Here is a 12948-nt window from a genome sequence, read left to right on the forward strand (position 1 = left end):
TTTCCACTCTTTATCACATCTTTATCTGCCTACAGAATGATTAAATTCCACAGTATTATCTCCATGAATCATTTGCTGTGTGTCCGTGTGCAAACAGGCCTCTCTGACTGTGGGAGGCGCTAGTCGTGGGATAGGTCTACAACCATCTCCATCTCCCTCTACAGTCCTCCCTGCTTGTTCCTCTCCCCCTGCTCTATCTGTGTGTCTCCCCCTTTAGCCACCCACTCACACCAGCCCTCCCCACTCCATCACCCAGCACTGCAGAAGAAGCCTCTTGTCTCCCCCGCAGTCTGCAAGGCCTTTCTTTAGCCTCCTCCCCCCTGTTTTCCTCTCTCTTTCTGTCTTAGTATTGTCCCAGTTTGTGTGGCTCCCTGATCTAGATGACCTCTAGCAACATACAATATTCATCTGAAGAAGAAGTGTTGCTCAGTTCATGTGCATCCCAGTCGTCCCACCACTGTCTCACCCACACTCGCAGAAATTTATCATCAACCCCCCCTCCAACAATAAAGAATCTCACCCTGTCTCCTGTCTGTTTTCTACAGGGGGCGCCATCAGCGACTCCACCTCTCCTCTAAACTGTGTCCCTTTCTAGCTCCTTCCTTCTCCACTTCATCACCCTCGTCATCGCCACTCAGGTGGATGCACGCTGCCGGTAGGGTGGGGGGGGGGCAAATGCTAAACGAACCGGCGCCCAGTTTTACCAATTAGCTTCCCTCCTGTTAAGTGCAGGGGCTGTTTTGTGTCTGCAGCTTTCACCTCTTTTGTGTCTGATAACACACCAGGGCCTCTCCGTCTCCCTCCTCCAGCTACAGGGGGCGCTGGTCTCTACATATCCACAGCTGCCATCACCTCCCACTCCTCCTTCTCCTTTTCCCTTCCCCCTGCACCCCTCCTCCGTCTGCCCCTATCACTTCCTCCCCTTTCTACCTTGCCACTAACCTCTCTGCTTCTCCTCCCTCATGCTCCTGTCCCTTGCTGGCTCCCTCTTTCCTCCCCACCCTCCCCCAGCCCCTGTCACCACCCCTTTCCCTTCCCTGCCTCTCCCTTTCTCTCTCACCTCTCTTACCCTCCCCTTCCCCCTTTGAAAGGCTGTTAAGCACTCCTTCTGCACACAGCACTGCAGATGAGGCCTCCGCCTCCCCCACAGTCTGCCAGGCCTCTCTCTCCCTCAGTCTCCCCCACCACTCCTTCCCACCCTCCCTCCATCCTTCCCTTCCTCCTTCTCTCTGGCTCCTTGCAACAGCATAGCAACACTGACTAGCCAGCCAAGGAGATTCTTGCCTCTCTCTCTATCTCCCTTTTGGGCTGGGGTAATTTCCCTCCATTTTAGATTCCTCATCCCAAGACGACAAAGGATGGGGTTTTAATGAAATACCTGAAGGTAAAAATATTCATAGTGAACGTGTGCATCTGATCTCTGTTAATTCACCTGTGTTAGTCAAACAGTATGACTCACTTGGTGAAACTCTGATTGATTCCTCAGTCTGGGAGAGTTTTCATCCAGTGGTGTCCTTCAGCAAAGGGTTAATCTTGTAGCGTTCTATTTCTAACTCAGGTGTTTCCACCTCTGATCACTGCAAACATGCAGACAGGATCCACGTTTATTACCAGCTGTATAACCAAAACACAAACGGTCATTGTGCAGCTACCTGACAAACACATTATACATTCTGTTTCATGTTTTTTAAGACCTCACCCGAAAATGTGCACGTTCGGACGAGGTTTATCTGAAATGTGTGGCTTGTCAGACTAACAGCTTTTTATGGAAACTGGACAACAGTGTTTTTTCTTCCATCATTGTCACAATTGACAATTGGTTTTATCCAACAGCGAAATGATCGTTCTTCACATTAAACCCTTATTCTTCAACACACCAGAGATACTGTATAATAACGCTCTGATCTTGTGAGGCTAAATTGGAGGGCAATTGAATTTCAGTTACCAAGCAATGCTAGATGTTCCTGGAACTATTTTTGGCTACTTAAAGATGTGACAAGTCTTCACTTTGTATGTGGTGGATCGAGGTGCATCTTTATGATACTATGGAAGGTGGATATACTTTATATATTTTTTAAATAAGTCATATATAAAGACCTGGGAAAAACTCCCCACTGTATTCTCAAATGACAAAGTAATTAACATGCTGATGGATGTCAAGACACTGCGAGCAGCAGATAAAATATAGTTAAATGATCTTCAACATTTTGTGGTTCTAGTTTAGAACAGATACATAAAGGAATGCTTTTAAGCGCCTTTATGTCATCTGTATTAAAATATCACACTGCTTCTAGCTGAAAAATGTGGGAGAGCAGGTCACTGAGTTCTGAAATCTGTGTTATCTGTGTAGTTGCCCTTTAAATAAGGTTCGATTAAGCTTTTTATACCTGGTGATAGTTTGCATCGCTGTCATAACATAACAAAGGATAATAGCAATAAAATTTGATGTTGCTTGTAAATTCTTTCATCAAATGACTATAACCCAGAAAGACATTAATTCAAATGTATATTTTTTGGCACAGGATATACACCCATAAAACCCCTGAAAAAAATCAGCCGGTGTTTTAAAGAAACACAGAAGTTTAAAGAAGCTAGTTGTCTGTATTCAATCTAAAAGAATTAAACTCAAACTCAACTATTACCGTGTATCAACAGGCAGCGACAATCATACTTTGTGCACAATTTCTTAATCTAAACAAAGTCAGCAGAGTGGCTGTTAGTTCTGTGAGAAGCACAATTACAGAACTTTATTGTTCACAAATGCTTAAGTGAAAAATGAAAACAAAACAAATACACACAATTCAAAAAAATTGACACATTTCAACACAACTCTCTCTTTTAAAAAGAAAAATAAATGCTGTCATTTTTGTGGTTGTCAGTATGGTGGTTGCTGCTGAGTCTTGAGGGGCAGAGAAACATCAAGTTAAAACTGTGAAAATATAAAGCAAGTACAGTACAATCAAGGCTAATGAGCACAGGGCAGCAGAAAGTTGATGAAATGCTTCCTTATACTGTAATAAATGGGAATAGCTCGTCTCCACTCTTCTCTCAGAAAGGAAATAATAAAAAAAAAAAGGATAAAATAAAAAAACAAAAGCAAAACAAATTGATTCTGTTATTTCATTTATATATAGATATATTATTTTGGGAAAAAAAGAGGTTTTGTTAAAAAATAAACATACAAGAAAATACCAGCCACTAAAGCGACACCTATCGTTAAGCATACCAATGCAGAACATATGAGTCTACCTTACACACAGGTAATAGCAAATATTTAAGGGTACATGTACGGCAACATCTGTCCAAACATGTCTAAAACTGTACAAATTTACACTAACTACTGTATCTCAGTATAACTACATGAAAAAGTATGGATTATCGGTCAGCCTGAAAGCTTTACCTCACAACAAATCAATGTTTTAAGCCACACTTTTAAGTTTAGTGGCTAAATCAATGTTAATAACCCCCTTATCTCAATGTAATAAAGTATATAGAAGGCAAAAACCTTTCTATCTGTTTGGTGTGACTTCACTGCTGTCTTTGCACCTCCCCTCCCATTCGAGGGAGGAAATGTTAAAAGTTTGTTTACAAATCTTTACATCAATCCTAGCTGCTCATCGAGTCCTGCCTTAAACGTCACTGAATGGCTTGTTTTGAGTTTTCACTCAAGGAGAGTTTTCTCCTCATCACCGCCTCTTTCACAGACGGCCAATGTAGCAGGTCAGTGTCCTTCGATTCGGGCGAGGCAGATTTGTTGACGCGAATCAAATCTAAAGTGTCTCTCTGACAGCGAGAGTCTTTTTGATTTGACCAGTCAGACCTGCTGTTTGCCCAGCTGGGCCCCGTCTCTCCCGCTTCTCGCAGATGATGGTACAAACTTGGGAATAATGATGGGTAGAGTGTTTCTATCATTAGCAGCTTGTCTGCCTGAACCCTCTGTGGGCCCGAAGCCATTCTCTACATGCGCCCCATCATCGTCGTCCTCCTCTTCATCGTCCTCATCATCGTCATCATCGTCGTCGTCATCTGACATGTCGTCTAGATCTGAAACAATCTTGGCCCCTGTCCTCAGCTCCATTTTCTTAGCTCCACTAAGCCGCTCGTTACCATGGAGATCTACCTCTCCCTCTCGTTTCTTATCGTTCTGCTGCTCTTCCTCATCGCTGTCAGAGTCAATGGCAATGGGCTCGGAAAGGTCTAGAGGCATTTTCTGTGGTAAGGTGCTTTTGATTGTCTTGGTTTGGTCTCTGCTGGCACTGTTGGGTTTGGAGGAAGGTGCTGTGGTTCCAAGTGGCCGGAAAACACCACCATTGACAGCTACTAGCTCCTTGTGTCTCCGGAGAGCCTGCTCCGACATCCCCATTCGTCTCCTAGATGTCCGTGTCTTCCTACTTTTCCCTTCATACACGCCATCCTGGATCGATGCCAGCTCGTGACTCACTTTGCTGAGCTCGTGCATACTGAACCCAAGCAACACGCTGGCGTTTTGGGTTTCGCATTCCCGCACACATTTTCTCCTCGTATTGACAAAGTGACTAGAGATGTCCGACTTCCACAGCCACAGATTTGCAGCCAGTTTCTCCACCTCCCGTTGTGTGGGATACGGTGCCTGATTAAAATACTGTGTTAGAAATGCCTTCCTGGACTCGTATGACTCATTTTCGTGTCCTTTGGGGTCAAGAGCCAGAGCTACAGGTTCATCTGGGTTTTCTACAAATGTACATGGACCATTGATATCTCGTGGGTGCACCCTTTCCCCAGGTGGTCCTGGTCTCCTTCTTTTTGGTGCACTAGTGTCAGAGCTATCTAAGCTGGTCCGTTTCAGAGTGCTGCTCTGGGTCTGGCTGACACGAGAAGCATGAGCTGCCCGGCTATCCTGCCCGTTCTGGGACTTCCCCACACCTCGACAGTGCACCAAGTGTAGAGTAATGGTGGAAGCAGTCATGTTACTAGTATAAACCCCCAAGCAGTGAATACACTTGTAGGTCAGTTTCTTTTCTACAGGGTGGACAGTCTGAATCACCTGGTGCCTCTCCCTGAGGTGATGGGCCAGAGAGTCTGAGATAGGGCCCTTAAGTATAGAGAAGCAAAGAGGACACAGCGTCTTGCCCACATCCCTTTTGTAGGGCACAGATGCCTGTGGGGCAGTCTTCATTAGTGCACTGTCAGCAGCCCCTGAAGGTGTTTTGGGTGGGTGCTGAGGCATTAACCTCTTGCCTGATATCAGCGAGGCAGACAAGGCTGATGAAACAGAGTTGTTGTTTTGGGCATGAAACGCCACCGACTCTTCTGGAGCGTCTCTCATGTTGTAGGTAGTGACAATTAACTGAACATTCTTGGGATTGCCCTGCTGAAGAGTGAGGTCAAAGGTCAAGGGGGAGTCAGTGCGTGGGCCAACAGTCTCATCTGGGTGCGACAGTCGCATGTGGGCCACCATCTTCTCAACGTCATTAAAGGTTGCACGGCAGTGTGGGCACGACAGGCCGTGGATCAACATGTGGTTTAGCAACGTGTCACTGGGGAGATAGCGGTTGCAGTAGAGACACTTGCTGGTAAAGTTGTGGATCTTCATGATGTAGTTGGCTACAGCAGGCACCTTCTCTGCTTTGTGCTCTTTTTCAAAATGAGAACTGTACATGTTCTCTGGGAACAGCTCATTGCAGATAGTGCAGATTTTCCACTTCTGGGTGTACGAGGTGCCAAGAACTGAGGAACCACTTTTCTTGGCAGTGACAGATGCTACTGTTGTAGCTGCTGCCTGGACACGTGACCCCAGAGGGTTGGATTTGAGCGAGGAAGATGTACCAACCATAACTGGACTCCGCAGGTTACCACCAGAAATGTGCTGCTTTGCTGCATGTGACTGCTGGGGCACAGAAACCTGGGCATTCCCTGGTAAAGTAACCCTCACCTGCTGGCTGCCAAGAGAGAATGGCTGGGTGGTCCCAGCCTTTAATCCTAGTGCATCATGTTTCATTCCAGACAAAAGGCTCTGAGAGTTGAAGCCTATCTTTGAAGCCATGACAACTCGAGACAGCTGTGAGCCAGGAGACCTGGTTGTGGCCATTACAGCACCTTTAGGGCCCATTCCAATGATGGTTTTGTCTCCTTGGGTTTTTGGCGGGATCATGATGATGGGTTTGGGACGGGGGACTATCACACTGGTGTGTCCGATCATGGCAGTCACCTGGTAGCCAATTCGCTCATGGTCCTCGATGACATGCTGAACAAGTGCCTCATAGGTTCTTGGAACAAACAGACACTTCTTGCAATGAATCTGGTTACTAGTCACATTGTTTGTGTTATTATTCACTGTATTTCCTGTGGCTCCTGCTGTGCCACCATTCTGAGCATTTGCCTTCTCTCCGGGTTTCACAATATAGGGCTGGGCCACTTGCTGGAAGTGTTCCCTGTAGATGTGCTTTCGCACTACATTGTATAAAGGGTCCCTATAGGTGCACTTCTTGCAATAGTACACAGCCTGTTCCACACTGTCCCCTGTCCTCTTCAGCACACCGTCCTTCATCATGATCCCACCAGCTCCTGCGACCAGTCCACCAGGGCCCTGTCGCACTGTGTTGTTAGGCATGTGAAAGAGTTTGATGTGCGTTTCCAGAGTCTTTTTGTTACCGTTGTAAGTGCAGTAGGGGCAGTTGAGCAGGATGTTGTTCTCAAAGTCCTCGCTGTGGACATTGCGGAAGTGGCTCTTGTATGCAGAGAAGTACTTGGACGAAAAGAGGCAGCCAGAGCAGCAGAAAGGCTTTGATCTGTAGTCCTGGTGACACAGAAGTGGGAAAGGTTTAGACAGAATCAAAGCAATTTTATTGTTTCTCTACACATATTTTTTGTCCTTGGGGACATATTGGTGTAAGAGTGAATATCTGTATATGTGACACACCTGGACTTTGGTATGTGATGGTTCCCACATGCACACATCTTCCCAGGTCGTGTGTTTTATATACACTTCTGGTGGAGTAAAGTCTTTGTAGTCCTAAAACAAAACAAAAAAATTAAGATGAATACTTTATGATTAATTAAAATCCAAAATCAGGAAAAAAAGTATCTGGAACAATTACTAGGCAGAGACGCATATAGCTCACGTTAATAAAAGCATGGTATACATATATAAATTAAACTGTTTTCTTGCTAAAATTATTTAATGATAATACAGGAACACAAAGCTATTTCTTAATAACCGTATGCAACAGATTTGTTGAAGTTCATCATTTGAAAGCCATTGCTGTCCTGCGTTGCAAAGACAGAACATTTGTTTTCCATTATTCAGACACTTTTCACCAGGTTGAAAATTCAGTTTCCAGCTTTTTACAGCTCTCTGTGACACATGTTTATTTTATGTTAGGGGCTGGGAATTAAGTCAACATTTTCATTAATGGAATTTATAAAAAAATGTGTGGAAACAAAACTATGAACAGACGGGTTTGTATGTTCTGTTCAAACATTAGAAATCTCTTTTAAGGCAGTCTTAAACCCAGTCTACCCCCCAACAAATCCTAGAATTGTTCACGTTTGTGCCTATAAAATACAGCGAATTGGATGCTGAATCATATAATGTTTTGGTTTCTGCTTTTAAGCCCGAGGAGCATAATTCTCCAACATTAAATAAGATATAACAGAATGAGGACATAGTGTCAATGAGGGTAATCGCATAATACTGTATGTGTTACAATACAAGTCCAGCTCATAGATTCCTATCATAATACATTCTCTACTTTTATGCAGCAGTGGCAGGCACCCTGCCGCTGAACCCTTATTTCCTGCAGCGAGCCAAACAGAGGAGCAATCTCAACCACTAAACTGACCTTATTTGTTAACCAAAATAAATTTCTCATGTGTACACATATGTATTCAAATATGTATCATTCTTAAACCTCAACAAGAGATAAAAAACAATGCTGGGAATATGAATTTGAAGACAATCAAATTAAACTCTGGTGATTGCACATATCCACTGTATTCTCACACAAAGGTACAGCTTAATGTGTGGTCATCATTACAGAAATGCCAAAGTCTTGGCGTGCTCACCTCGAGGTGATCTCTACAGAACTCCAAGCCAATGTCTCCCAGGACTTTTTTGACATTTTTCCTTGCTTTCCGCAGACTGCCCAGGTTATTGACAGGGAGCTGGAACATTCTGTCCACCTGAAGAGAAAAGACACAAACAGCATGAACAACAGGTGTTGGGGTAGAATCTGGACAGGTGCTTGCAAACTGAAACGGAAGTTTAGCTAGCATTTAAAGTAATAGCTTTCTGGCATTTGGACATAATCGTCTATAAACGAATGGTTTTATTTAGACATGACTCAGTTGAGCAGGAGTTTAAAGTGAAGAAGTCCCCCCCATTGTTTATGTGCACGTTCATAGAGGGGGTTTTCACAATGCAAGGTTGCACAAGAGTTTGTAATATATGATAGGATTTGACTGTGGAACAATACTCATTACAATTGGGTAAGCAGCAGAAAGACTACTGTTTGTATAAATGCATATATGTATATTGTGTTATCTACCAGAAGTGTGTACTTGCATGTATGTGACTGCCCCAAACAGCACATTACTGAATAAAGAGGCTCAATTGTCCTGAACGTGCCCTTATTTTGAAAGGACATTTGAAGAAAGTTACAGTCATAACTTTCTTCTTTGACTTTAACTTGCCATGGTGGCAAAAACACGGGTGTTACTAATTACATTAACAACAACAACTCTGTTCTGTCCAAGTCTCCCAGTAAGTCCCAGTGACATTGACAGTGTACAGTGAGCCATGACATACATACCAGGACCCTGAAACTGAAGCAGCTAAATTGAATTACGTTTGTTTTCCTCACAACACATTTTTCATCAAACCTTTGATACCCCACAAAAAAGAAACTTTACAGTGGACTGTGTCTTACAGGTTTCCCTATGATTGTCTGAGTGGGTCTGTTTTGGTTTTGTTTGCAGGTAATGAAATACACCTCCAGTAAATATACACAAGCAACACTTGAGCAGACAGTGTGACACACTAGAAGAAGCCTGCTAACTTGTTTACAAGTTGGATGATGCAAGTTATTATTATATTATTATTATTGTTATTATTATTATTATATTATTTTTTTAAACTTTCTTTACATGTATTTTAGGAAGGAAATTCGCTCATTATGTTTGTTGGACTTTGGAGCATGTTTAGCCAGAGACTGATCATCATTAAGTGCTCCACAGAACGCCACAGGAGATCCTTTCTACCAGTGGCCATCAATCTTTACAATTCCTCCCCCTTCTGTAAGGGTAGGGAGAACTGACAATATCTCATCATATATCTGTTGTCATTCCAACCAGGACTATAAATATTGACCCATTTTCATCCATCTTATATATTCTGTATATATACACTAAGTTTTCTGTATTGATGTTATTCTGTATTTGTGTTTGTGTGGGTACTTTTTGGTTGTGGCTCCCTTTCTTTCTCTCTGAGTTGAGAGCAACTGTAACAAGGCAAAACTATTTCCCTCTGGGATTAATACAGTTTTTTGAATCTTGAAAATACAACACTGAATATAAACAAAACTTTTGACTGCTTACAAGACAACTGAGCACACCACCTTTAGCTATTCTAGAGCACTTGTTGCAAGACAGTGTTCAATACTTTATAATAACTACAGTTTAACTGATACATTGCATGACCACTCTGTACTAAAACAAATTCTTGCTCAGCCATCTGGAGTAGAAAAATGTTACTAGCAGTTCCACTAATTCAATACAAAAAGCCAAAGTAAAACCCATAAATTATTACTACAGTTAACATTAGCTACTACTTGTCTTGTTTGCCTGCTGTCCGTCTTACTCCACAAATTGAGTGAAAGACACTCATCCCTGCCTACTTCCCCTCTCCTTCTCCCTTTACTGCTTCCTCCTACAACTTGTAGATGGCGCTAGAGAGGAGCTCCATTATGTAAGCTTCCCAAGCTTCCCTATTCTCTGCCTGGCCCTTTTTTCTCTCTGCCTCGCAATACCATCACAGAATGGCGCCTCCTATTGAGTCAGCAGCAGCCCCTACAATATGTCTGCAGTGGAGTGGGAGGGGGAAAGGGAGGGGAGGGGAGGTGAGGTGAGGGAAGAGAGGAGAGGAAGGAGGAAGGGGAGGGACAGAAGGAGCGAGAGAGACCAGGGAATGGGGGAGGGTGAGTGTGAGAGGAGGATGAGGTGGGGGGGTGAGGGGAAGGGAGGAAGAGGAGGGAGAAAGATAGGAGGGGGAGCAAGTGTGCAAGCAAGGGTGGAAGGAGTGTGAGGGGAGAGATGAGAGGAAAGGAGAGAGGACAGGGAGTGAGCGACGGAAGTGTGTGTGTGTGGGGGGGGGGGGGGGGGGGGGGAGGAGGCAGGGAGGTCCACAGGCTCAGATGAGAGGGGAAGGGAGGGAAGAGGCTGAGGGGCAAGAGAGAAAATGAGAGAGGGTGAGAGAAAGAGGGGGCGAAGGATAGGCACAAAGGGGAGGGTGGTGGAAGGAAAAGGAGAGGGGGGGGGGGGGAGAAGCCAAGGAGAGGCTGTGCAGGAGGGAAGGGAGGGAGAGAAGGAAGAAAAGGAGGAGGAAAGGCTATAGGAGGCTGCTCTGCTCTGCTCAGCTAAAGGCTGCTGGCAGAAAGCAGGTTTCCCCTACTACTGTGGTGAAAAAACAAAAACAAGAAGGCTCACAAACCTTGAACCACAGACTTCCAGTCCTGCACTGGGACATCATTACCTATGTTGTGTTTACACTTCTGCTTCGCTGTGGAGAGGGAGAAGCTTCTGGTTGCATCCATATTCACAAACATAGAAAAGTTTGTGTGCTGCTAACAAATGCACTTGATGTTAGTTGTGTTAATAGACTGAACACCTGTCTGCAGCCTTTAGCAATAAAAGCTGATTGTTGGTGGCTGTCTTTATATGCGACTCAGTGAGGAGATGATGGTTGTGACCGTGACCATCATCTGACCAAGTGACAGCCCTCCTCCTCCTCCTCCTCCTCCTTCTTCTCCACCTCCCTCTGGATCAAACACGAGGTATGAGTGCATCACAGTGTCGGTGTCACCTGGCCAAACCCACATCCGATTCTGATCACCTCATTCAAAGGAAAACTTGCACTAATGAATGCAACAAACACTTATTTGAAACCCATGCCACAACAATATAACAGTCTCTGCAGATGAATGTGGGTGCACCTAATAATCACAGCACTGGGAAAACCTCAGCTCTGTCGTGCTGCTGTGTGGCAACGTTGATGTCTGTGACTCGTCTCTCTGATCAACATCTGGCAGGATCCAGATCGATAGCTTTGGCAGGGAGCTGCTGCTGCCACTGACAAAGAATTGGGACACACGGCGCAGAGTTAGCATGCTAAGCTAGCCAACTCGCACCAACAACACGAGCTGCTAAAAACCTAGCGTTAACACTGCCGTTTTCTCTCGAATCGCCCTCAAAACACATCGTCGTGCGGTTCACCGGCTTTATTACACACAAACTTACCGGAGAAGTCATTCAACTTGATGTTACGGTGAGCCCACCTGACTCACAGCAACGTAACGTTAGCTCTATCGACATCCAAGTTACCTTAGCTTCATCCAGGTAACGTTAGCTAACGGCAAACTATGTCGCTTTGCGGGTTCCGTCCAACATTATGACAGATAAGTTTACCTGTTCTCACATCCAGTCCCGTCTGAGTGAAATGTGTCACCTCAGGATGACACACGATGGGCAGACACTTTCACTTTTTGCTGGTAGCTCGCTGTTGTCCTTCTTTATTCAGGTGACAGCTAGCTTCGTGGGGGGAGATTCAGCCACCCGGACGACGGTCTGCCTTCCAAACCCGACTGTCCCTCGCCAACAAGGGAGCTATCCTCTTCCCTGTAGTCGGCAACGGGAACAGAAAGCCTGCGAGCCTCATTAGACAATTAAAACCTCCATGCCCTGGAGTGGTGAGGGCGGACACATGTCCTGTTGTGGGGAACAACTACCGGCGTGAGCCCTGCTTTGAATAAATTGTCCAAAGTGTGTCTACGATTCCTTGGCAGCCGCTAACGTTTTGCCCATTCTCTCCTCTGACAGACAATACACATCCAGCCTAGAAGCTGCCCTATCCAAAATGGCGCAAATAAAAGGGGCGGAAGTGACATCCACTTGATTAGCATAAATAATCTCATTGTGAGACCATCGCGACTTATTAAAACTCTTGATTGGTCTGTCAATCAATTTAGCCAATTAAGCAAATATCTGTTAAAACAAACACAGGTAGTCTCTCATTGCCTGCAGCAGACCTTTGGTTTCTGTGTCCGAAGCTGTGGGGTAAACAACCCGGCGCAGTAGTTGCGGGCTCCGGCCGACAGCGGGCGTCCTCCTGGAGTGGCGGTTCTCCGGTGTAGGCGCATGCTCAGTGCGCAGGGGGTCGGATGTACACAGTGCCTCAGCACTCCGCTGGTTACCAACGGTAGGTGGCGCTGTACTATTCCGACCGGGACTACTTTCCTGCTGCAGGAGGGCAGAAGTTCTCCATCAGCTACAGCCCTGCACCCCCCCTCCTCCCATCATCGTTAAAGTTAGTCAACCCCACCCCATTCTTACCATTCTTAATGTGCATGACACATACTCTCACATACTGCAGCACTGGTTCCACTTTGTACAACCAGTTTTTGCTCCAGCGCAAGAAAACCTCTGTGAAAACCTACTTATCAATAAAGTAAATGTACTGATTCAGATTGTTAAGGCAGGCCCCAAATCAAACCATCCGACATAAACCACCACCAAACACAATACTCCTGGAGATGTTAGGGTCTCTTGAAGTCTAGAGTCAACATGAAAAGTGGGACGTCAACTGTCTTTACAATGTCTTTACCATTATTTCCATGTTGTGATATTTTCATGTGTTCCATCATTTACTGTTTTGATCTATTTGCATTTGTGAACCAAACTCTATAAATGCATTGATAG

The 12948-nt window shown here is 44.9% G+C and overlaps 1 protein-coding gene across 1 annotated transcript; it reads right to left on the reverse strand.

Annotated features, from left to right (window-relative positions):
- Positions 1 to 2660: 2660 nt before the first annotated feature.
- Positions 2661 to 12307, reverse strand: adnpb (activity-dependent neuroprotector homeobox b). The gene is made up of 4 exons (XM_026368509.1): positions 11659 to 12307; positions 8044 to 8160; positions 6899 to 6991; positions 2661 to 6775 (listed from the first exon to the last, which is right to left on the reverse strand). Exons 2-4 carry the CDS (start codon positions 8149 to 8151, stop codon positions 3815 to 3817), a joined length of 3162 nt encoding a protein of 1053 aa, XP_026224294.1. The 5' UTR covers positions 8152 to 8160; positions 11659 to 12307; the 3' UTR covers positions 2661 to 3814.
- Positions 12308 to 12948: the final 641 nt, after the last annotated feature.

The sequence above is a fragment of the Anabas testudineus genome, chromosome 7 (assembly GCF_900324465.2).
Source record: "Anabas testudineus chromosome 7, fAnaTes1.2, whole genome shotgun sequence".
NCBI lineage: Eukaryota > Metazoa > Chordata > Actinopteri > Anabantiformes > Anabantidae > Anabas > Anabas testudineus.

Excerpts from the sequence above, each read along its gene's own strand:
- adnpb (XM_026368509.1), bottom strand. The coding sequence starts at position 8,151 with ATGTTCCAGCTCCCTGTCAATAACCTGGGCAGTCTGCGGAAAGCAAGG. Across the intron at positions 6,992-8,043 it reads TCTGTAGAGATCACCTCGAG|GACTACAAAGACTTTACTCC; the intron begins GTGAGCACGCCA and ends GTTTTGTTTTAG. Across the intron at positions 6,776-6,898 it reads CATCACATACCAAAGTCCAG|GACTACAGATCAAAGCCTTT; the intron begins GTGTGTCACATA and ends CTGTGTCACCAG.